Source organism: Anabrus simplex, chromosome 12 (assembly GCF_040414725.1).
Source record: "Anabrus simplex isolate iqAnaSimp1 chromosome 12, ASM4041472v1, whole genome shotgun sequence".
Classification (NCBI taxonomy): domain Eukaryota; kingdom Metazoa; phylum Arthropoda; class Insecta; order Orthoptera; family Tettigoniidae; genus Anabrus; species Anabrus simplex.
In genome coordinates, this window is record NC_090276.1 from 13453130 (window position 1) to 13476907 (window position 23778).

The following is a 23778-nucleotide window of genomic DNA, read 5'->3' on the forward strand; positions in this document are numbered from 1 at the left end:
CACCATCAAAATGTTGGCCGACAGGTAGAGATGGGTGAAGTGACACTGCTGACAGTTTTAAAACATTCCATACGGCACAACGGATTGCAAGCAGTGTGTCGACACAGGGTACACTTCTGAAGCAGTGTTTTGTGATGGCATATATTTCTCTGGTAAGACCCCAACTAGAGTACAGTTCCAGTGTATGGGACCCTCACCAGGATTATTTGATTCAAGAACTGGAAAAAATCCAAAGAAAACCGCTTGATTTCTTCTGGGTGATTTCCAATTTAAGAAAATGTTTCAAAGTTTGTGCTGGGAAGACTTGGGAGAAAGGAGACGAGCTGCTCAACTAACAAGGGACACCTTTGACCTCGAACACTCGGAACCATGCTTGGAATAACAAGCAATCATAAACAAAACAGTGGTGTGCCACATTTCCATGCAAAACTCCGCACTTGTCTGCTAGCGCATAGTGTAGCTGCACCAACCAGTGCTCTAGTTGCATGAGTGGTATAGCTACAGTACGGATTTGTCTCTTGGAGTGTTCGCAAGCGAGTTACTGTGTAAACTGTGTACAGTGCAGCGATATCACGAAGAGAATTAATCCTACGCATGTGGTCCAAATATTAGGGACCAAGTTGCGACATGCTGAATATGGAAATGACATCGGGGCCGAGGATATGGAGTTCGCGGATATATTATACGGCATAATAATTCAGAAATATAATGGCGATGACACAGAAATACAGACATTATGCTTGTTAGATGTACGGATTCTGAAGGACAGGAGGAACCTGAACATGAAGGTGGCTCTTCAAGCAGTACACAACATTCATCTCCAGAGCAACAGAAACAGTCAAGTCAAAGCGAGTACGAACTCTCTCCACCCAAAAAGACGAGGTCCAGTGTATTAAAAGATCTTGATGACAGCGTACTATAGAACATTTATGAGGACTATTACAATCGTGGCTTCAATTCCTATGGCAAACTAATGAAGTGCTATAAGTGCATCAAAAGTAAATCAAATTGCTCATTAATTCTAAATTATGTTTCTAGGAAATGGGGAGCAGGTACTCGTTTCCAAGGAAACAGACTGTCGCAATTACAAACGATAAAAGAGTATGTAATATCGCAATTTGATGGTGCAAGGAGGTATGGATCTACAGTTCACTATTAGCATCTGCAGATGTGGGCACTAGAAGGTGATAAAATGGTTGGCTTGGTCAATTTCAAAGCTTCCATTTCCTTTATCGAGACCATCTCAAGACTAAATATGGCATTTCATCCAGGCATATTACTACATTTGTCACACGTAAGAACATAGAAGACGATAATATTATACGTCAGAAGGCACAACAGTTTGCGGAAGAAGTGAACACGTTTATAATAGAGCAGGGTGTGGAGAAAGATAATGTTTGGAACAGTGAGCAGAGTCAATTCCAGTATGAAATATCTTCAGCATCAACACTGTCCTACAGAGGAGAGAAAAGTACAGGTAGTGTGTTGCAGTCTGTACATAGCTCAACCCACAGCTACACAATTGATGTGGCTTTATCAACGGCAGGCAGACTAGCAACCAAGTTGTACATCTGTTTTCAAGAGACACAAGGCACTTTCGGTCCAAATATTTTAAAGAAACTTGCAACAACCTGTCCACGAAACATTCATGTGGAGGCAAGCAAAAGTGGAAAATGACTAAACAACACATGAAACGTTTTCTAACTTCAGTCCTTGGCGAACATGTAACAAATGAAAAGAGCCTATTGTTGTGCGATTCCTGGGTAGGTCATACAGATCATACCCTTCTAGATGCAAATCTTCCAAACAAAGATGATACGCAACAAAATATTGCCAACCCCTTGATGTTTACTTCCTTTGGCAATATAAACTCTATATCAGAAGGATTACTGATTTTGTAAGACTACAAGGTGCCAAACCACAAGTGAAGGTACATGATCATTATTTCATCGTGAAACTTCACTCTGTGATTTACAATCAATTTGCTGCACCTACGTATAAGCCTATGTTGCAATATGCTTGGCGAAAGCCAGGTTATGACATTGACATAATAACATCATCATTTGAAAATGTAATTAGTGTGGCTTTTGATACTGGACTGCGTGAATGGGAAAATGATTTAGAATGTGATAACGTGGCTTTAGTGAGGTGTGCACATTGTTCTCCCCCACTTTGTTTTAACCACTTCATTGAAATCCCACATCTGCTCTTTGAGGACTAATATAAGCACTTTCAGGTGTGTGGTACTGCTGTATATGTGTGTTTTGCGCTATTATAAGTACTTTAAGCAGAGAGTTTTTGGCGCTGCTGATTGAAAATGTAATGATATACTGACGCCATTAAATTACATATAATTTCCTTCCTATGGTATTGGATAGCTTGTTACTTTGTTTCTCTCTATTAAAATGTTACTTGAGGTAGAATGCAACGTTTTGCATGGAAATGACGCACACCACTGTTTTGTTTATGATTGCTTGTTATTCTAAGCATGGTTGCGTGTGGTTCCGAGCTTTCGAGGTCAAGGTGTCTCTTGTAAGTGGTGTGTTCCAAGCTGTTAGTGGAGAGACGATGTGGAATGAAATTGCTGTTGTTTGAGTCACCAGTCCATAGACTGGTTTGATGCAGCCCTCCATGCCACCCTATCCCATGCTAACCTTTTCATTTCTACGTAATTATTGCATTGTACATCTTCTCTAATCTGCTTGTCATATTCATACCTTGGTCTACTCCTACCATTCATACCACCTAAACTTCCTTCAAAAACCAAATGAACAAGTCCTGGGTGTCTTAAGATGTGTCCTATTATTCTATCTCTTCTTCTCATCAAATTTAGCCAATCATTCTTTATGGAGCTTCACGTCCGTATTGATAGAGTACACATATATGGAAAAGAAAGGATTCCACCTGATCAATACCAAAGAAAAGCAGCTAGATTTCTTCTGGGTTATTTTCGATTTAAGAAAATATTTCTAAGTTTGTGCTGGGAAGATTGATCAGGTGGAATCCTTTCTTTTCCAAAAATTTAGCCAAATCAATATCCTGTCACCAATTCGATTCAGTATCTCTTCATTCGTGATTTGATCTATCCATCTCACCTTCAGCATTCTTCCGTAACACCACGAATAAGTTTGAGTGGTGTTTTTCAAAGTAGAGAAGTTCACAATATGAAGATAAAGATGCAATTCAAAAGGACAAACTGGGGCAAATATTCATTTGCACATAGACGAATTAGGGATTGGAATAATTTACAACGAGAGATGTGTGATCAATTTCCAATGTCTTTGCTATTATTTAAGAAAAGACCAGGTAAACAACAGATAGGGAATTTGCCACCTGGGCAATTAAGGGAATTTGCCACCTAAGCAATTACACTAAATGCAGATCAATGGTGAGTGATTGATTGACTGACACCACCTCCTCAGATATGTTTTACTTCCCCAAATGTTCGTGATTTTGATAATACCAGTTCTGGAATCACCAGTTTTATATTATATTTCAGTAATAGTATCAGACCGGAATAGCCACGCGTGTTAACATGCTATGGCTAGGGAGCCAAGCTCTGCAATCAGGAGGCAAGTGGATTCGAACTCCACCATCGGCTGTCCTGAGAATGGCTTTTTTGTGGTTTCCCTTTTTTCACTTCCGGGCAAATGCCGAGACAATTCCTATTCATAAGCAACAGCCGATTCCTTCCACTTCCTTACCCAGTTTCATTCACCATCATTCATTTCATATTCATTACCTTCTCAACTGAGGTTGGCATCACAAATTGCATCTGGGCATAAAAGCATGCTGTAAAATACCACATCACCTCATCCCCAATCCCGTATCTGGATCAGTATCAGTGAAAATTTATCTGTAAAAATGCTTCTTCCTTTAACCTTAGAACTGTCAATGTTAAATCTTGTGGTGGCAGCCATATTTGGCAGCTTTTACTTGCCTAAATAAAATACAAAATATCCATGAGGTATGAAATTAATCTACGAAGCTTTATATGTCTCCATAAAACCGATATACTGAGGATTGTCATGTTGACAAGAAATTGCATAAATATTTTGACTAGAAAAATGTACAGTCTGTCCAAAAAGAGGAATTCCCAAATTCAAAATAATAATACAACTTTTGATCATATATACACAAAACTGAACCAGGTCACAAACAAACAGAAATATATGAATTGACAATAACGTATCTGTAATGCATTAGCAAAAGTTACATCACTCTGAGGGGTATATTCTTCAAAATATTAGGGAAAAGTGTATAGGCATGCCTTGCTCAGGAAGTATGACCTTAGAACATTTGTTGCGATAACTTGCTATATTGCAGGCTCGTCATCACTTTCACTCTCTGATATTTGGTAGGAAGAAATAGCTAATACAAATTCCAAATTCGACTCAGAATCTGTTGGTTCATTCTCTATATCCTTAACGTCAAATCAGTCACTTTCATCTTCCAGCAAAGTTTGCCATACTTCATTACTAATTTTACGTAATAAAGATGCCACATTTAGACACACACTGTACTAAAAATTGATATAACAAATCAAATAACATATACAGAAGTAAATAACTCGCACCAAACAGTAAACTACAAAATAAAAAGAAACAGAATAGCAAAGCAGAGCCTGACGGTTTGTTCACAAACACTACAGCAATGGCGCTCAAACAGATGGTCGGAAAGAAAAACTGCACCAATTTATTTCTATGAATTGTGCCCAAAGAGGTCGCAACTATGAATGAAACTGAACTCACGCCTGTTGCGGACATCAAGAATGACAGAAGTAGACTGTCATGACGTCTGTTGAAGAATTGAGGAAATTATATGATGAAGTATGAACATGTTGAATATTTGACAGTGCCATTACAGCGGAGATCAAAGTGTCGAATATTTGACAGTTGCCAGTTCTAGGGTTAAAATAACCTGGCGCAGAGGTTATTTGGTGGAAAAATATGGCAGTGAAAAAGTTTATTACTGATGGACATTAACAGTAGTGATCTTCAAATACATGGAATGACAGTATCCACTGCCAACGAAAGTTTAAAAAATATGCTAAATTAACAGTGTCTATACAAAGCAACCAAAAACATAACCTGATATTTAGAAAATTACCATTAGAGTAAATCATTACCTGTTGTGGGTAATAAGTTTTAGGAGTACTGGTTGGAGTACTTGGTTATTAATAATCCTGAGAAAAACCATTATCTTGCAAAACAAGACAATACTTACGTCTTCAGCTACAAAAGATCCAGGCGAGAGTGGTTCTATTTTTGGGGCTACCAAGATAATCTCTTCTGGCTTATTTATCCGAGTCAGTTGATGCCTTGCATATAGCTCGCTATGAGGATCCTGCAATGAAGAAAAGGCATATTCTGCATATGGGCAAGACAAAAATCAAGGAATGGCTATCCTTGAAATAGTAAACCTGAGGATAACCATTATCTTGCAAATCAAGAAAATACATCTTCAGGTACAAGAGATCTTAACAAGGTACTAACTAAGAACTGATACCATAAATGTATACAAAAAAACAAGGCATATGTCAGAATTGAAGGGGAGTTATTAGAGCCCTTTAAGATCAGAAAAGGCATCAGATGAGATGTGTTTTCATCACCATTCGTATTCGACATCTATGAGGGAATGATTTATCAGAAAAGGCACAGAGGAACGGAAAGGTCATGTACAGACAGGAGGCAAGACAATCTCCAACCTCTGCTACATACACGATACTGCGCTGCAGGGAAGTTTGCAGGAAGAGCCAGCAGAACTTCTGCAACATGCTAAGAGGTTCACTGAGGAGGAGGCATTAAATTAAACAGAACCAAGTGTTACTTGATGGGAGTGGACAGACAGTGTGCATAATCTCATCCCTTCTAACATATACAGGATACAGATCTCAGGCAAAAAATAGTCTACCTAGAAATACGAATTTCCAGTAAAGAATTGAGAAGGCAAAATTAAATGAAGAATAGGTACTGTTAACCCCTTGACGCCGATTACCGTGTCATACAGACCTCCTTTTCTTCACATGCTGTCAACCTCCATGCATCATATAGAACCCTGTAGGCCTAACTTCATTTTGTTCTGGCTTGTAAAGTTTTGAAGTTGTCGAGATTGAAATAGTATATCTTTGAAGATTATCCCTCCTTTCCTTGTATGTATGAACTGACCCAAAGCAGTGCTTCTTTCTAAAAAGTTTGGAGTAGTCTGACCTCTTTCCGCTTAAGAGCACATAAAGTTAAATGTCTGCTGCAATCTAGCTGATGTATGTACTGTATCATTATACATTCCCTTACGTACACTGATGGTATAAATCACCACCTTTTCACTGATATGCACGTTGATGCTATCCGGTGTGGATTCCTATAATTCTTTCAATGCCTTAAAACCTCTTGCAACTCGTAATTACTTGACTCACTATGAGATACGATATTGTGTAATGCAGAAGCATGGTGCGGTGCAATTTGAATGGAAGAGAAGTAATCAAGTTTTAATAAATCAGATGATAACAGCACTAAATCAGACTGAAGTGAGCGACGTGACAGTACACACATAACATCACGAATGGGAGTGCATGGGGTGCGTGATCAAGTAACAGACGACAAAACATGCCGAAGTATATGAATTCTTTCTCATGAATGAATTGTCCTATTAACCTGGGGGTTGTGCTAAATGAATCTTTGAACTATTGTCCCCGGTTCTTCGCCTCAAACTTTCCAAAGTGATGATTATCCTAGTTTTAAACATTGTGAAGCAACCCATGCAAATACAAGAACGTCACTTTCATTCTGCATAAAATGTGCAAGGTCTCTTCTCCATTATTAGACTATAAGGTAAATCTAAAGTCAATCAATGTAAATTCTTTTGAGTCTCTACTGTAAACGTATGAAAGTAATCTGAGCTAAACTGTTGTAGAAATTAATTTTTAAAGAGATCCCTGGGTTTTCTCAGTGCTCGCACCTGAATCACCACCATTCGCTGGGAAAAGCGGCACTCAAATGTTCCCTATCGTTGAAGGGTTAAGAATGCCCAATCTAATCTAATAAAAATATGGATTATTACTGCGGAAACAAAGAAGTGACTGGTTTGAGTTTTGGTATTTCCCATCACCATATAGGGCTCTGAGCCCTGGACTGTAACTGCTGCATGTTGTAGGAGAACTGAGGCCTTCGAGATGATGTGCTGTCGAAGAATGCTACGAATATAATGGGTAGCAAGAACAACTCCATTCGGAGACTAAAACTTCTTGAACTGTTTTTAATTAGAATTTTAATAGAAGAAATTTTAGTCTCCGACAAGATTATAGTTTCATCATAAGACAGTTTTCCATTAACATCTTTATATATTGTATCACTTTTCACATTTTTATGTTCCGAATTTTAATAACTGACTAAACTTTTAACTTCCACTTTTAATTTAGTTGTATTGTTGATGATTGTGTTTAGGCTGAAGATGCCCTTAATTGAGGGCGAAACATGTCCCATGTAACTAAGAATCTGTTTATGTAACCACTATAAGTGAAAATATTAGTATTGAATAGGTGGAACAAATTAAAACACCTTTATTATTGTTGAACTGTAAAATTTTCAATACGGACCTAAAATGAGGTTTATAACATGTAACCGAGGGGGTGTGCCGGCGCGGCGGTTGTAGAATTTGTTTTTTCGAGATTTTTCTAACGTACATATCATTGAAACATCAATGAACACCATACAATTCAACCAGATATTGAAAGACTGGCATATAAAGAGTGTATGATTCTTACCTGCGAAAGTAACAGGTGATCTGCAGTACATATCTGAGTGGACGTTTAAGGATCATTTCTTTTGTTGAGTACTGAAGTTGCTGCCTTTAGCAGCTTGTAGTTGCTGTTTGGTAAACGTAAACTGGTGACATGCTTTTCCATTTGATATCATGTGCATCCTCTGCACAAACAGAGCACTTAACAGTTCGGTGCTCATATTAGCACAGAACTCAGTCTTGTTCTTCATCACCATACGCAACTGAAAAATCGCGGCTACACACACTACAGAACACGCGTGAATGAGATTTTGAGAAACGCAGTAAACAGGGCCATTCTTTCGAGTATTCGTCCCTAAATTTTTGAACTATTATTATTACTAGTGTCACTAATCATGTAACGTCACCATACGTATTTTCCTGCACAAGAAATCGCTTCATTATTTCAAACCTTTCGTATTTTGTAACACACGATTAGCATATATCCTAGAAGGACAATATATGTAAATGTGGCAACTAAAATCGCAATAAATACTTCTTCAACAGTCACGCACGCAGCATCTACAATGAAACGGAGTTTGTCACCACTTTGTAGCCGAAACAAAGACAAAACAACTTGCATATTTGCATGAAAGTCTGGTCATGTGATGAACAAACACAACAGCTCCGCAAGATATACCACTTTACAGGTGCCTATTTCTCCGGTACTGGAAGCACACATGCGTTCGGTGCGTGAAAACTCGAAATATTCTTAAACGAGGGACGGGAAAGGGGTATAAATGATTACTGAGAAATCCGAAAATAATATTCTGAGAACTCAAGCTGTAGAGGCATTCCCTGTGTATCCTTATGAACACTTCATACATTTAGATTTAAAAATCAATAAAAAATCATAATTTGAGGTGTGCGATTCGTAAAGGCGTAATTGTGATGGGTAATTCGTAATTATTACGATTGAATCGTAATAGGTGGCATCTCTGTGAATGACGTTAATGAGAAACGGACCTTAATTTATTTTATAGAGCAGAGGAAAGCTAAATTTCGTGGACATGTCCTACGACATGACACCTTTCTCCAGAATGTCTTCGAAGGAAAGGTCCTAGGGAAGAAGTCGAGAGGAAGACCACATCTCTCATACCTTAGGAACATAATCATTCAGCTGGGTTTTGCTTCCTATGTCACAATGAAAAGGACTGCTGAAGACTATGGGATGTGGCTGCAGCGACAAGGCTTAGCCTTTAGATAATGGATGGATGGAGTACTATCATCCTTTTACCTTTCAAGCTACTATTACTCAAATGGTGTAGATTGTTCTCTAAAATATGGATTACCAGTCATAATTTTCTGCGTTGTTCATCCTACAAAGGGGGAAGACTGAAATTTAACTTACTCATGTTTCAAGTCTATTTTATTATTATTATTATTATTATTATTATTATTATTATTATTATTAAAGGTTTGGAAATTATCATTTAAAGCTTCAAAAGTATGATCTTCTTGTGATATTCAAGAGTTTTAATACTGTATAAATTGAGTAACTATTCCGTGGTAATTGCTATTGTTTTCTTTTATTGGTGGGTGTAACTTTTGTTTTGATGTTTTGCCGATCATGTGCAACATGTGAGTGCCTTCTAATGTTGGTAAAACTAAAACAGATGATAAGCTGATGATTAGGACATTATCTTGTGAGATGATGACCTACATGGTTATCTTATGTAAGCTGGAGTTTAAAGAATTTAATTAATTCTTCATGAATTGATCTAAAAAAAATTTCATGGTGTTACTGGAAGTTTTAGTTGTGAGTTGAGATTAATCTACTCTGTGAAATGTTAATGTAATGTTTGTTATATTTTAAAACCAGTAAGAATCTGACCAAAAATATGGCTTCCGATTGAGATAGCTAAATAATATTCAGGAACTCACGACTGAGCCCGGGAAGGCATATATAGCAAGTGGAGTAGCAATTCTCCCCTAGTACGTCGTCACTGCATTGTGCTTATCACATGTATAGCTTGCAGTGGTGTCGGTACTAGTGTGCTAGCCGGCCAGTGTCTTGGGAAGGTGCGGTATCCTACTGATGAGCCAATGGCACACTGGGGTGAAACACAGGTAATTTTTGATGATTGAGTTTCCTGAATTTTATTAAGCAAGAATCTGTTTTTATTATATTAATCCATATTGTTTTAGTTTACTTCATATTGGGATAATGATTTAATTTCTCGGCATTTTGTCGTAATGAATGCCTGTTGACTCTTGGACTTCATTTCCTGAGTGGGAGATTTACTAATTTATTAGAAAGTTTTCTAAATAATAATTTTTGTACTTTTAATTTGGAAGTGACTGCTCAATGTAGACATTAAAACTCTGGGTAAAAGGGGAAGACAGTTCATTTAACCAAGATTTTGATGTGAAAGATATAACTTAATTGTTAATTCCGCAATTTTAATTTTATGTTGTCAAGGATAATTTGAAACTACACTTCTTGAAAGGTGTAGATAACTTTATCAATTGAGTTTTTAAGAGGTAAAAACCTTATGCTGTTCGTGTTGACTTTTAAAACATGTGGTTTTTCATTTAATTAAAAATAAGAAACTTTTCATTTAAGAATAAACTTCTCCTGGTAATCCCTAAATATGTGTATACATTTACTTTGATTATAAGCACATTTTGGGAATTTGAGGGATTTACTTGAATTTCTACAAGTTTGGAACACCATGCTATCCAATGCATGCGTTTGAAATTTTTCATTCTTTGAAGTTTCCACATTAACTCAATGTAAGTGATTTTCTTATTTTATTTTCTGTGATTCCTTTGGGTTATATTTTTCATGTTTATTTCTCTTGTATTCTGTAACTTGTAATCCTCCCTCTTGCGTTTGTTCCCTTTATTCTTATCTGACTTGGTCTTGATGATTGTCGATTGATGTTTTGAAATGCTCTACTATAAACTATTTTCTGCAGTCCTTGGGATAGGTGGCATATCCTACCATTTTGGGATTAACACTGATATTATGCAAAGGCGGTGGTTGAAGTTTTAGTATCGTGACGTGATTTCTATTCCCTTGTTTGTACTTACATTACGTAAGTAAATTTCAACAGACTCTTACTGACATGCACTCGCAAGCTGTCGGAACTGTTTGAAATAAGAACAGGCTTGAGGCAGGGAGATTATCTTTCCCCACTCCTGTTTGATTGCGTTTTGGAAAAGGTTATCAAAAAGTGGAGGAAAAAGTTGTCTGAATGTGATCTTCAAAATAGAGTGAGAGTAGGAAGCAAAAACACAGGTATCACTTTTTACGGTTTGGCTTTCACTGGTGATAATGATGATTATGATGTGCTCCTAGCAGACAATCTTCAGACAGCAGTATAACAGGTGGAAATTTTTCAAGAAATATCTGCAAAAACAGAATTACGGATCTCCTTTGGATAGGTCGAGTATATGGATTCGGAAAAGAAAGACTCCACTCACAGCATTGAGATGACTTACAGGATTGTCCAGAAGTCCATGAAATTTAAATACCTTGGCGAGATTATTAGCCTGGATGACAATGAAAAGGAAGCATAGGAGAAGAGAGCAAGGTAGATGGGATTGGCATTTAAAATGAGCCATGATACTTACAGATCCAAATCCATCTCCTACCAGGCTAAACTGCATAGTAGACAGACTGGCATGCATTTACTCTACAAAAACACTAGCAAAAATGGTATATATGTTAAAAACAGTACACTCTTTAGGCTTTTCCAATCGTGAAATTACCAGCGTTTCACCCCAGTGCAGCAGTGGGCTCATTAGTTGGATTCCTACACCTTAATGTTTTTAACATTTGCAATCGACTAAATTAAATTATGGTTTCCTTCTAGGAACCTTATTTTTGGTATATATGTTTGATTGAGAAAAAGGAAAGGAAGCTCCTCAGAAGAATTTTGGGTCCTAAGAAAGTTAAACTAATGTATTATTAAGGTCCACCTTTTCAATACAAAATATACAGAGTTTAAATTACATAAATGATTAGGGACTAGTTTCGACCTAGTATTAGGTCATCATCAGCCTAAAGCAAAATAAAACATAAAACATAAATACCAAAGAAATTATACAATGTAAAGACACAAAAGGTCTCGTAAATGTACATACCATGTAAGATATTGAGAAAAGAATTAGAGAGACATGCAGCAGTAAGTTAATAAATAACACCATGAATGAGATTCATAAAAAGTTCAGTGCGCATTAAAAGATGTTAAAATAGGAATCTTTGAGTTGCTGGATAAGGAGATCAGTATATTGATTTCCTTGACCTACAACTGAAAGATTTCCATCCCTAACAACTTTTTAATGTTGTACAGCGCACTGGACTTTAATCGTAAATAAACGACGTGACTGGCTCAGTTGTTCTTCAATTGGATAACATCATCTTAAAGGAGCCAGCATATACTAATTTCCTTATCCAGCAACTCGAGCATTCCTATCTTTAACATCTTTTTAATGCGCACTGGACTTTTTACGTCTATGAATATCTTGAAAAACGACGTAACTTCGTCCCAGATGTTCTTCGAATGTACAACAGCACATTTAAGGAGCAAGCATATATTGAATTCCTTGACCTACAACTGAAAGATTTCCATCCCTAACAACTTTTTAATGCTGTATGGCGCACTGGACTTTAATCGTAAATAAACGACGTGACTTTGGCTCAGTTGTTCTTCAATTGGATAACAGCATCTTAAAGGAGCCAGCATATACTAATCTCCTTATCCAGCAACTCAAGGATTCCTATCTTTAACATCTTTTTAATGCGCACTGTACTTTTTGTGATTCTCTGTCGTGGAGTTCTTTTAACATAGTGCTGCACGTCTCTATAATTCTTTTCTCAATATCTCACATGGTACGAGTCCTAATGTGTCTTTATACTGTTTGATTTTTTCGGTATTTATGTTTTAATTTTGCTTTAGGCTGATGATGACCTAATACTAGGTCGAAACTAGTCCCTAATCATTTATGTAATTTAAACTCTGTATATTTTGTATTGAAAAGGTGGACCTTATTAATACATTAGTTTAACTCTATTGTAATCACAGTTCAATACGGATCTATCATCATAATAAAAATTTAATTTAATCCTAAGAAAGTGTCCGACGGTTTTGTCTTCCACCTGAGATCAAGCAAGGAACTGTATGTGAGAGTCAAAACGTTCACCACCGCTATGAAGAAATGAAGGTTAACATTTTATGGTCACCTGAAGAGAATGAACCCAGAGAGATTGGCACACAAATTGCTCATTTCACAGGAAAAATGGAAATCTCTCCGCAGGCTGAAAGAGGAGCACAAAAACATGCGGGTAAATGATATAAGACGAAAGGAAATAATGGAGAGGACCATCTTTAAGAAGAAAGTTGCAGGCTTGAGGAATGATCCGGAGAAAGAACCTGATAATCCGCGGAACATCTCTGCGGAAGAATGGCTAAAAAGGAGTGTAAGGTTGGAAATCTCTGATTACAAAGTAAACAAAAAATGTAATGTAGGCCTAAGCCTAAAATAAATAAAAATAAATGAATAAATTAATTAATTAATTCACTTACTTTCACTCAATTACTTCTCAACTGAAACTAACACTAGAAACTGTCAGGAAAAAAACAAAAAAAACAAAAAAAACCAATAAAATTGTACAAAATGAGGATGGAGATGGCTCTGTGATGGTGTGGGCCACAGTTTTATGGTGGTTGACTGATCCTATTCTTACTCTCAAAGGATGAATTATGGTTTTAGATGACCCAAGTGCATCCTATGGTACAGATGCTGTTCTCTTACTAAGAGATAATGCCCCAATTCACACCGCTGGCCCTTGACGAACAAGTGGATGAACTTTAACACCTTCTCTGAACTACTCAATCACCCAATTTGAACATTACTGACCATCTGTGGTCTGTTTAAGAGCAGAGAATCTGGTGCAGATTTCTTCCCCATCCCCATCACTGCTGAAGAAACCAAGTGTTGCACTTCATGATGGTTCATAATTCTTCTGGAAACAATTCAAGAGTAGTTTTCATGTATTCTGCGACAAACGGCAGCTGTATGACAGGCTAACGGGGGTCCAACACGGTACTAATAATGTTTGTTTACATGTTTTTATTATTTTGATAACCATCTGCAGTTCATACAAAAGTACACTGATACTCACCTCAGACAGAACTTCAACCTTCAGATCATCTGGAGAAATTGAGACTACTCTTTCTTGAGAAAGTTGCACATTCTCCACATCTCGAAAGGAATCCTATGAAGAAACAGAAGTGTTATATGAAAGCATTATTTTCAAAAATAACTACTGATCCATTATCACAAAATTTACAAAGAATGTATGGTCTGAAAAATATATATTGTAAAACATTCTTTTATTTTGCATACTTTGGACACTACTTCACAGAGGAACTGAACTAGATTAAGACTGAAAATAAAGTATGACTGCTCATAACTTGTGAAGTGTTTCCTGTGACTTCTATGTTCCAAACTACCACAGAGGCCAAATAAATACACTTCTAACAGCCAGTCCACTTAACCTGGCAAACGGGGATTAAGTCAACTTTGGTTTAATATACATTGTGTTGTAAACAAGGTTGAGTTTACAAAAACACAACTTCTTTATTTGCTTCACATGTAAAATTACAATATTTACACTAACAAAACTGAAAGTTATCTCGAAGCAAAATGAACTATGAATTTGGAGAAAGAGTCTGTCTTTTATACAGTATATACACGTTGGAGTATTCCCATTCACTACTATCTCGGAAAGATAGTCCTTGTGACATGAAAAGTTCTTGATAGTCGAAAACTATCAGAAGCACTGACGTAAATATTTGAGAGAGTCCTTCCTTGTTGAAGTGTCTGAGTTCATTAACGTAAGTTCAATGACTGAAGAGTTCCTACTTAGCGAAACTAAGTTGATAATGGGAGCTTGCATTAGCTAGGGAATGATAGTGGCATATAATGGTACGACTGGACATGGACAGCGGAACAGGCAAGAGGAGCGGTGACCCGAGGTGAGACCTCTTACTGCCAGAAATTCAGTCCACCTGGCCGAAGCACATTTTCAAGAGGAGTAGCCTCCGTGCTCGACGTAGGGTGTATTCTGGAGCTGGACACCGGGGTCAGTGGGCGTCTGGACAGGCTAGGAGCTCCTTTTTATAGCACACACGACGTTCCAGGCACGCGCACTGAGGGCTGCGCGTCGAGGCTCGAAGAATAACACACTGGCACACGTGTAGCTGGCTGGCGGATCGAGAAGGGAGCGACGGACATACAACACATTGAAAAGAGGTTTTGGTCATAGACAGCTCAGTCTTGTCTACCTAATTTCATTGTTCATATGAGGGTTGGAACTTGAATGGTGGCAACTATTTAATTATAACTGATACAAATGAGATACACATTACCAAGTTTCGTTGTCCTTCAAAGTAGTCACCAACATTGTGTACAACCTGCTGCCAGTGATGTGGAAGTTGTAGGATACCTTTAGCAGTGCCTGTTGTATTGATAGTTCGAATGGAGTGGTCTACTGGCTGACAAATCTCCGGAACAGTTCTGAAGCAAATGCCACGGAGTGGTTCCTTCATCTTAGGAATCAGGCCAAAGTCACAAAGGCTTAAGTCCGGGGGTTTGGTGTATGGTACAGCAATTCCCAGCCCCATCAACTGAACAAATCAGCCACAACTCGCGCTGTATGCGACCGAGTGTTGTCATGCAAAATGATGGGTAGGTTCTGCAGAAAGTGTCGCCAATTCTTTCTGAAAGCTGGTCCCAGGTTGTGTTCCGAAAATGTACAGTAACACTGTGCACTGATGGTCTGCTATGGAGGAACGTAATGAGTTAGGATAACACCATCACAGTCGAACATGATACTGACCATAACTTTCACACTGCTAGGGTTCTGATGAACTTTCGACCTTCATGGTGACCTGTAATGACGCCACTAGTTCAACTGGTGTTTCAGTCGCAGCTCGTACGATTTGGTCATGTCTCATTCAGCACAATGATATTGCATAATTGGTAATTTGTTATATAATTCCTGACATAAGTTGCAAGGCCGTAATTTTGATGATAGTTAGACGCTATCAATTTAAAGCCTGGAATTTTCCCCCTACTCTGTAACTGTAGTTCGTCTGCTATGTGTGTTTCTTGAAGCACGATGACATCAACTGCATATTTCAGTGCAATCCTGGAAAGATAGTCACATTTTGCTCGACTAATCACTTCAATATTCAATTGACAAAAGCGCAGCAATGGTCCAATTCTACGAAACTGAGGGTCCTGAAAAGGACCACATATCTCCTTCTTGTTCGCTCTTTGACCGAGAGGTCGTTTCCGACAGTTTGGTCTCATCTTACCACTGTTGCTTTCTTAGCACCACCCGGGGGACACGTGTAGGGCAGTGCAGTGGCTAAACCTAAGGACGTGAAGCAACGTGGTTATCTATTGTGCAAATGGGGGTTGGACTAGCTTTGCAGATTGTGATTGTGGTGCCTCTTCTCAGTCAATCCACCGCATTGTTGCTGTCTGCCCAATTCGAGCTTTCGAAGGGACGCTAATGGACATTCACCGCATATCGGATGAAGCAGTTGACTGGGTCAAAATACTAGACCTTGAGTTGTAGTATTGTACGGACTTGTGACTATGCACATTTTCCTTGAAACTATACATATATAGATACATTTGTCATACAATAAATAATAATAATAATAATAATAATAATAATAATAATAATAATAATAATAATAATATGGCATATGAAAGCCTCTCCTTCACGCTCATAGCACGCCACACAGTTATGAGCAGCGTCATATTGTAACAATTTCTGCGTTTCCATCAAATCAGGTGGAACCCCTCTCGATTCAAATTTTTCTCATGCCCAAGCGTTCCTTCAGAATGTAAAGCACAGCTGTATGTGCTAATCTGGTGTCTGAGACCAGCTAACGAACCATATGGTGTTGAGCAATGTCCAGCAACGCGGCACTGACACTAGGATGACCTGGCCGACGCATATCTGCCACACTTTGGCGACCCTCATTCAAGGCTTTTACCCACCATGCCACTGCAATACAGTTGTTTCTGCAAGCCTCTTGAAGACCTTGATCAACTGTTGTGCTGTGCGACCTGCGGCACATTCAATCTTTCTCCAACTCTGTTGTTCCTGTTTCGAAACATCATGACAACACTACCTTAGACCACCAGCTAAAGAGGCTCTGTTCCTCAGTTTGCAAGCTCTAATATAAAGTAGGTACATAACTAACGTGCGCTATCAGCGACATTATTAGGTTCCGTTGCATGACGTCTCTACAGCAGTGTTGCCACTATTAAAGTTTCAACCTGAGCTGTTGACTTCACTATCCTAACAGATCCTGGCATGGTTGGTTTCCAAATTATAGTTTTATTTTTTATATATTTCAAATTGAGTTTGGTAAAGCATTTTTCATCTTGCAAATCATGGTAGATTCCTCGCGTAATTTTCCCTCCCTGATTTTAAGAAAGAAAATTTGGAAAAAAATTCACATATTTTACCCCCTTTGTATTATCTACGGTTTCCATTAGTTGTGAACCTCAAACCTATCTTATCTCGTCTCCGTGATTCATACCAGCATTCTCAGACTGAAAGACCAGCAACACTATCCTCAGAGTTTGCGAAGAAAACAGCTTCACTTTTGATAACTAAACTCTCTGATAACTGGTATAACAACACAGGAATACCTTGCAAGTATTTCACACACACCCTACTGTAGAACTATGAGTGCCTTATTCTGTTAATTAAGCGTTTAAGTGCGCAGTCTAAAACACAGATTTTTAGCAACAACAGAAAAAGACCTGCTTGTGCGACTATTGTCTATAATGACCATTAATTGACAGTCCTTTCGGACCCATTATAACCATTTGAATGTACATTAAAATATTTAAAAACCTGCCTAGCTAATAAAATTTGTCCTGCTTTTAGATGAGCATCCATGCATCAGCCAAGATCTTCTATCTATTAGTAATATGTTAAACCATTTAAAGTCAAGAATTTCATGTTTGGTCTGTATTGAATAGAGATTAAAAATCAATGAATTAATTAATAGAGAAATGTACACTCAAGTTTGAGCATTAAATCAATGAATTAGATTGTATAAGATCCACCTTTTCAATACAAGATGCATTGTAGGTTAAAATTACAACCTCATTTATTTATAGTACCGGTTTCAACATCCATGGATGTCATCATCAGCCAAGTAGCGTCATTATACAAAGATATTTATTTATTTAAATCTAAGAATTTCATTTTTGTCCATATTGAACTGAGAATGGAAGATAGGAAACTTAAAAGGGTCTACCTTTTCAATACAAAAATGTTATAGTTTATTTACGACATATATTTACACTTGGAACTAGTTTCGACGCTGTTTAGCGTCATCTTCAGCCAAAATGTGGGAAATAGGCTAGCATGTAGACATTTATATTACACAAGGCGTTACATTAAACAATACACATCTTACGAGGAGATAAAAACAGGGACGAATATAGAAACAAATGAATCGTTGAGAAAGCAAAAATTATACATATTAAAAATAACCTTAACCACACATCTTGCAGTGCGAAAATATTCGCCTTGAATGATTCCTGAATACAAAACGCACGCACACACATTTCTGATGAGCCAGCAGGCAGGAAAAAGTAAAGTGAAACCTTAAGAGTTCTTCTGAGAAGAGTTCATAATTTTTTCTATGTTCCGACTAACTAATGAAGTCTCCCTTGAGTTCCTGATAAACATACACAACAGGAAATTCTCCTTCACTATCAACAATAGCTATAAAGACCAACGGTAAATTGCATTTTAAATATTGTGCAGAGACGTGAAAGCATGATCTTGAACATGATATAACTTCTTCATTTAACCACCTTTGAAAGTCTCTCTCTATATTACATAGCTTCATTAACACCACCATTCTGTAGATGCACAAAATAATCTTGTAATCTTCACAGGTCCGGTATTCAGCTCGACAAGAATATAAAATTCTATATCATGTTCAAGATCATGCTTTCACGTCTCTGCACAGTATTTAAAATACAATTTACCGTTGGTCTTTATAGCTATTGTTGAGAGTGAAGGAGAATTTCCTGTTGTGTATGTTTATCAGGAACTCAAGGGAGACTTCATTAGTTAGTCGGAACATAGAAAAAATTATGAACTCTTCTCAGAAGAACTCTTAAGGTTTCACTTTACATTTTCCTGCCTGCTGGCTCATCAGAAATGTGTGCGCGTGCGTTTTGTATTCAGGAATCATTCAAGGCGAATATTTTCGCACTGCAAGATGTGTGGTTAAGGTTATTTTTAATATGTATAACTTTTGCTTTCTCAAAGATTCATTTGTTTCTATATTCGTCCCTGTTTTTATCTCCTCGTAAGATGTGTATTGTTTAATGTAACGCCTTGTGTAATATAAATGTCTACATGCTAGCCTATTTCCCACATTTTGGCTGAAGATGACGCCAAACAGCGTCAAAACTAGTTCCAAGTGTAAATATATGTTGTAAATAAACTATAACATTTTTGTATTGAAAAGGTGGACCCTTTTAAGTTTCCTATCTTCCATTATACAAAGATATATAGTAAAGTTAAAACGCACAAGATTGACCCTCATAATTAAAATTGTCTATAACAAGTTAAAATACAAAGCATATTAATGCTAACCATCCAGATTTAAATATACAATTTGTACAAGTTTGACAACTTGTTAGTCACAAATAAAGAGCTAAAGCTGAGGAGCCTCGCAGAAAAACAAGTTCAAAGTTTTTGACACTCTTGAAAATTTATTATAGATTTGAGTCCTTTGTGCGGCATTGGTAGCCACAACACTTGCAGAAAACTGTGTACCGAGTACAATGCGATAATAGGTTAAAAGAGTATGGTGTTCCTCTGTGAGCATTAAAAAACGACACTAAGTCATTTGGTTATATGAAAACTATCTTCATAAAATACGATGTTATGTCGTATTATATTGGAACAAGTGGATCTTGTGGCCGAAGCTATGTGTTGAAGATGTTAAAAGCAAAGATTCTCGATCCAATGCGGGACCTGCAGTATGAAAGATAAACACGAGTTAAACTCGGATAGTGGAAATGGGGCAAGAAAGTAAATCTTTATGAAGAGACTCTGCTCGGTTGGCTGGTTGCGTACGCTGCGGAGTTGAAGAGGAACTGGCTTGGAAGTTGCGTGGATTGGCTAGGGAAGGAAGGGGAGAGGGAAGGAGTGTGTTAGGGGGGAGGGGCGATGAAAGAGCGGGATCAGGGGGTTTTGGAGGTAAGAGGGGATATCGCGTCAAAGTGTTACGTCCTATCTGAAAGACTGAGCTGTTTTCTGGAATTTTGAACATATTAAACACTGCAATGAGAACACCAAACAGGATTTTCTGTTTCTCAGAGATGTAATTTAAATTTAAGTTTGAATTAAAAAATTGGTCTAAGTAAATGTAGCAGTTTTCGGTAGTATCTAAAAGGGGGCCTTTGAAAAGCATGTCAAGGATTTCAATATCCTGGTCTATTCTGCAAAATTTGTGCTTAAAGTCGTGTATATGCTGGTCTACCGTGGAAGATCATTGCATCAAAATCTGAATACACCTGATTTTGAGAAAGGGTTAGATCTACTGATAAGGTTGGAATTGTGTAGAACGTCCGTATTTCTATTGTTAGTTCTGAAAGATATGTTAATATGATGTTTCTTTAATATACTGATGATGTTATATATGGTTTTATCAAAAGTGAAAGTCGAAAACAATTTTGATATTAATTTATCCTTTATTATATTTATTAAAGCAAGCAAGTGGGTGTAAATCATATTCTTTAGTGGCCATATATGTACCCTTAAAACAGGCATTCCGACCTCACTCAGGGTTGACTCGTTTAACTTGGAGAGAGTATCTGACATTCTTGCAACAGATCTACCAGCACTTCAATTTTCCTTGAGGCAGCCTCAGCAACTTGTTTCCATGTTACCTTAGGACATTCTCTTCCTCTCTTCGATGGCAAGAGCTTTCTGTAGTAGACGGTGTTCATCTCTTCTTCTGACGTAGCCACACCAGTGGAGATGTTCTTCCTCCATCTTGTCGCTGATGGGCAGAACTTTGAAAGATCCTCGCACATGCTTTTTGCGCACTTCATCATACAGAGTGACCAGCGCTATTACAAGTAAAGAACACTGACATATGTAACATCCGCATCACTGTGCCATGCCCAACATTTGGAGCTGTACATGAGGGCAGGCCAAACAGTGTTTTTTTTACACTTTGCCCTTTAATTTGAGTGGCATCTGCTTATCACACACAACACCAGTAAGAGACTGCCATTTCATCCAACCAACACTGAGGTATTGCTTGACAACTGCATCAATATTACATCAGTTGTGATGACTGATCCAAGATATTTGAACTTGTCAGTCATCATCAGTGGTTCTCCAGTGTTGTGTGCGCCTGCCTGCCCTGGCTGTGCAAAAGTTGAAGAACATAATTATACTCTCTCTTCTTGTGACGTATTCTTAATCCATTTGCCTCTAGTAATACTTGCTTTTGTTCCAAGGCTACCTCAACCTCCTGACATGACTTACCAACCGAAACAATATCATCTGCGTAAAATTTGGTCCACGGGAGGTTTGTCATCAGCTGCTCCGTCAGGTAGTTGATGACAATGTTGAATAGTGTCGACCCCTGATGTGCATGCACATCGACATCAACATGAAAATTGCCTGAAACACCTGCAGTGGTTTTCACCATAGTACAAGGATGTAGGTACATATCTTTGATCATCTTCACACACACCTCAGGAAATTTTTGATGTTGTAGCGCTGCCCAGACTAGGGACATAATAGAAGTTTGTGTAAATAAATAAAAAAACAACAACCATCACAACAGAGTGCAGAATTTTCAACACAGTCTGCTGTTCAATAAGGTCACCAGTATATGCCACTGTGCACAACACTTCAGTGTAATACTTTTCCAATTGTCTCACGTTGCACTGACTTAGTCGACAGAGCTGGGAAGGAAGCGATCGTGGGTTAATTAACTCTTATAGTGCCAGGCAGCCAATTTATCAGCCATGCAAGCTGCTGTTAAAAATGCCGGGGGCCGATCTGTCAGCCACGTTTTTCTTTCGCCTGTATTTTCAATTCCTGCTGCACGATGGCAGCATAAGTAATACCACTGAAAAGGTTGAAGCTTTTACTCTATGAAAATATGGATAACATGCAATATTGATATCAGTGAAGTTTTTATAAAAGCTTTCTTTTGACGCATTGCAAGTTTCACATGTGGTAGCCCTGCACTCTGCCACTTCGTGTCACTTGCTTGTTATCCCGTTTGTTTATTACCTCCAATAGCGTAAAAGATGGATAAGTATAGGAAAGATAATTAAAATATGCTATGTTTTAATATTAAGTGATTCATTAGACAATAATTTATTAACTGACAAGTGTTCCAAGTAAAGAAGAGGTTATTGTGTACTTAACCTGCGTGTGCGTAATTCTGTAAAAATTCGTAATTCACAAAAAGTACTATCAAGAATTGCACAAAACATCAGGCTTTTATTCAAAATTAGCTTAATATTCTCACAAAGGTATCATTATCATACCCATAATACAAATACATTGAAAATGAAAACCTACAACCTGTTTTCCAGTCTTAGACTGGGTCAGGGATGTAATGAATGAAGCAGATATAAGGCTATTAGTACAATGGGGTCGCCACTCCTAAAGTGATTGGTAATGACTGATAAATGCTATGAAATGATAATGGAGACTGTTGCTGGAATGAATGATGACAGGGAAAACCGGAGTACCCGGAGAAAAACCTGTCCCGCCTCTGCTTTGTCCAGCACAAATCAGGGCCGATGACCTTCGATGTTAGGCCCCTTTAAACAACAAGCATCATTATCATCATCATCATCATCATCAGCACAAATCCCACCATGGAGTGACCGGGATTTGAACCATGGTATCAAGCGGTGAGAGGCCGACGTGCTGCCGTCTGACCCACGGAGGTTCCCAATAAAAATACATTATAAATGTAAAAATTAGGTCAAATTTTGTTTAATTATTTCAAAAAATTAAAAAATTTTACACATTTAAATGAAGAAAACTAAGCTCTATTGCAATTACATGCACACTCACATGTTCTCTATTCCCCTGTGTGAAATAGAAAAAATGTAGGCCTAAGCAGGAGAATATATTTCCTTAGTGTGTGCATTTTCATTAAAATTGTCTTGGCATTCTTAGCGCAACCACTACATTACAGCCTGGCATCAAAAGGGTTCAGATCACGCACCCACATTTTCTTGGTGTGAAAATGAGAAACCATGGAAAACCATCATCAGAGATGCTGACACTGGGACTTGAACTCATCATCACCCAAATGCAAGCTCACAGCCATACAGCCCAAACTGTGCAGCCAACTCGCTTGCTTTCAATACGACTGAACACCACCCTGTCTGTAAATGCTTTTCGGCAAAATGACTAAATACAGGATACAAAAGAACACACAGGAATATAAACAAACACAGTGGACTTTGCAACTCACCTGTAGCGCGACTTGTTTAATATCATCGTCCTGTTCCATAGCTGGCAGCACCCCCAGTCCTTAAAAAAGAATTAAGAAAGAATGTAAACAACTTCACAAAAATGCAATTTAAAATATTCAAGGCATTATTGACTTTTTTATTTATTTTTTTTGAGAGAAAGTTGCAGGGTACTAAAGGAAAAGGTCCTTTTCTAATGTCATTTTAACCTTTTAACTGCAATTCTCAGATGAAGCCATGCAACCCCCCAGTGTGCAATTTTTTGGCTTACCCTCAACTTCCTGCTTATAAAATCTGTTAAGATTTTCATCAACATTTGATAAAACTGTTCACAAGAAGTTCAAAATACTCTAGCTCTAAGAATTATCATCATCTCGAACAGTTTCCAGCCTTTGGCTGAGTTGGCGGTTGGTTCTGGGCCAAAGTTTCAGGACCATATGCCCTTGCTGATGCCAACCCTCCATGGGA

The 23778-nt window shown here is 37.8% G+C and overlaps 1 protein-coding gene across 2 annotated transcripts in view; it reads right to left on the reverse strand.

Moving 5' to 3' along the window:
* LOC136884504 (uncharacterized) overlaps nt 1–23778 on the reverse strand; it is a 77265-nt gene that overhangs the window by 27844 nt on the left and 25643 nt on the right. For both annotated transcript variants that reach the window (XM_067156719.2, XM_067156717.2), the window contains 3 exons: nt 23313–23371; nt 13910–14002; nt 5227–5346 (listed from right to left, as the gene is read on the reverse strand). In XM_067156719.2, the coding sequence (XP_067012820.2) occupies nt 5227–5346; nt 13910–14002; nt 23313–23351 (252 nt within the window). In that variant the 5' untranslated portion in view covers nt 23352–23371. The remainder of the gene's footprint in view (nt 1–5226; nt 5347–13909; nt 14003–23312; nt 23372–23778) is intronic.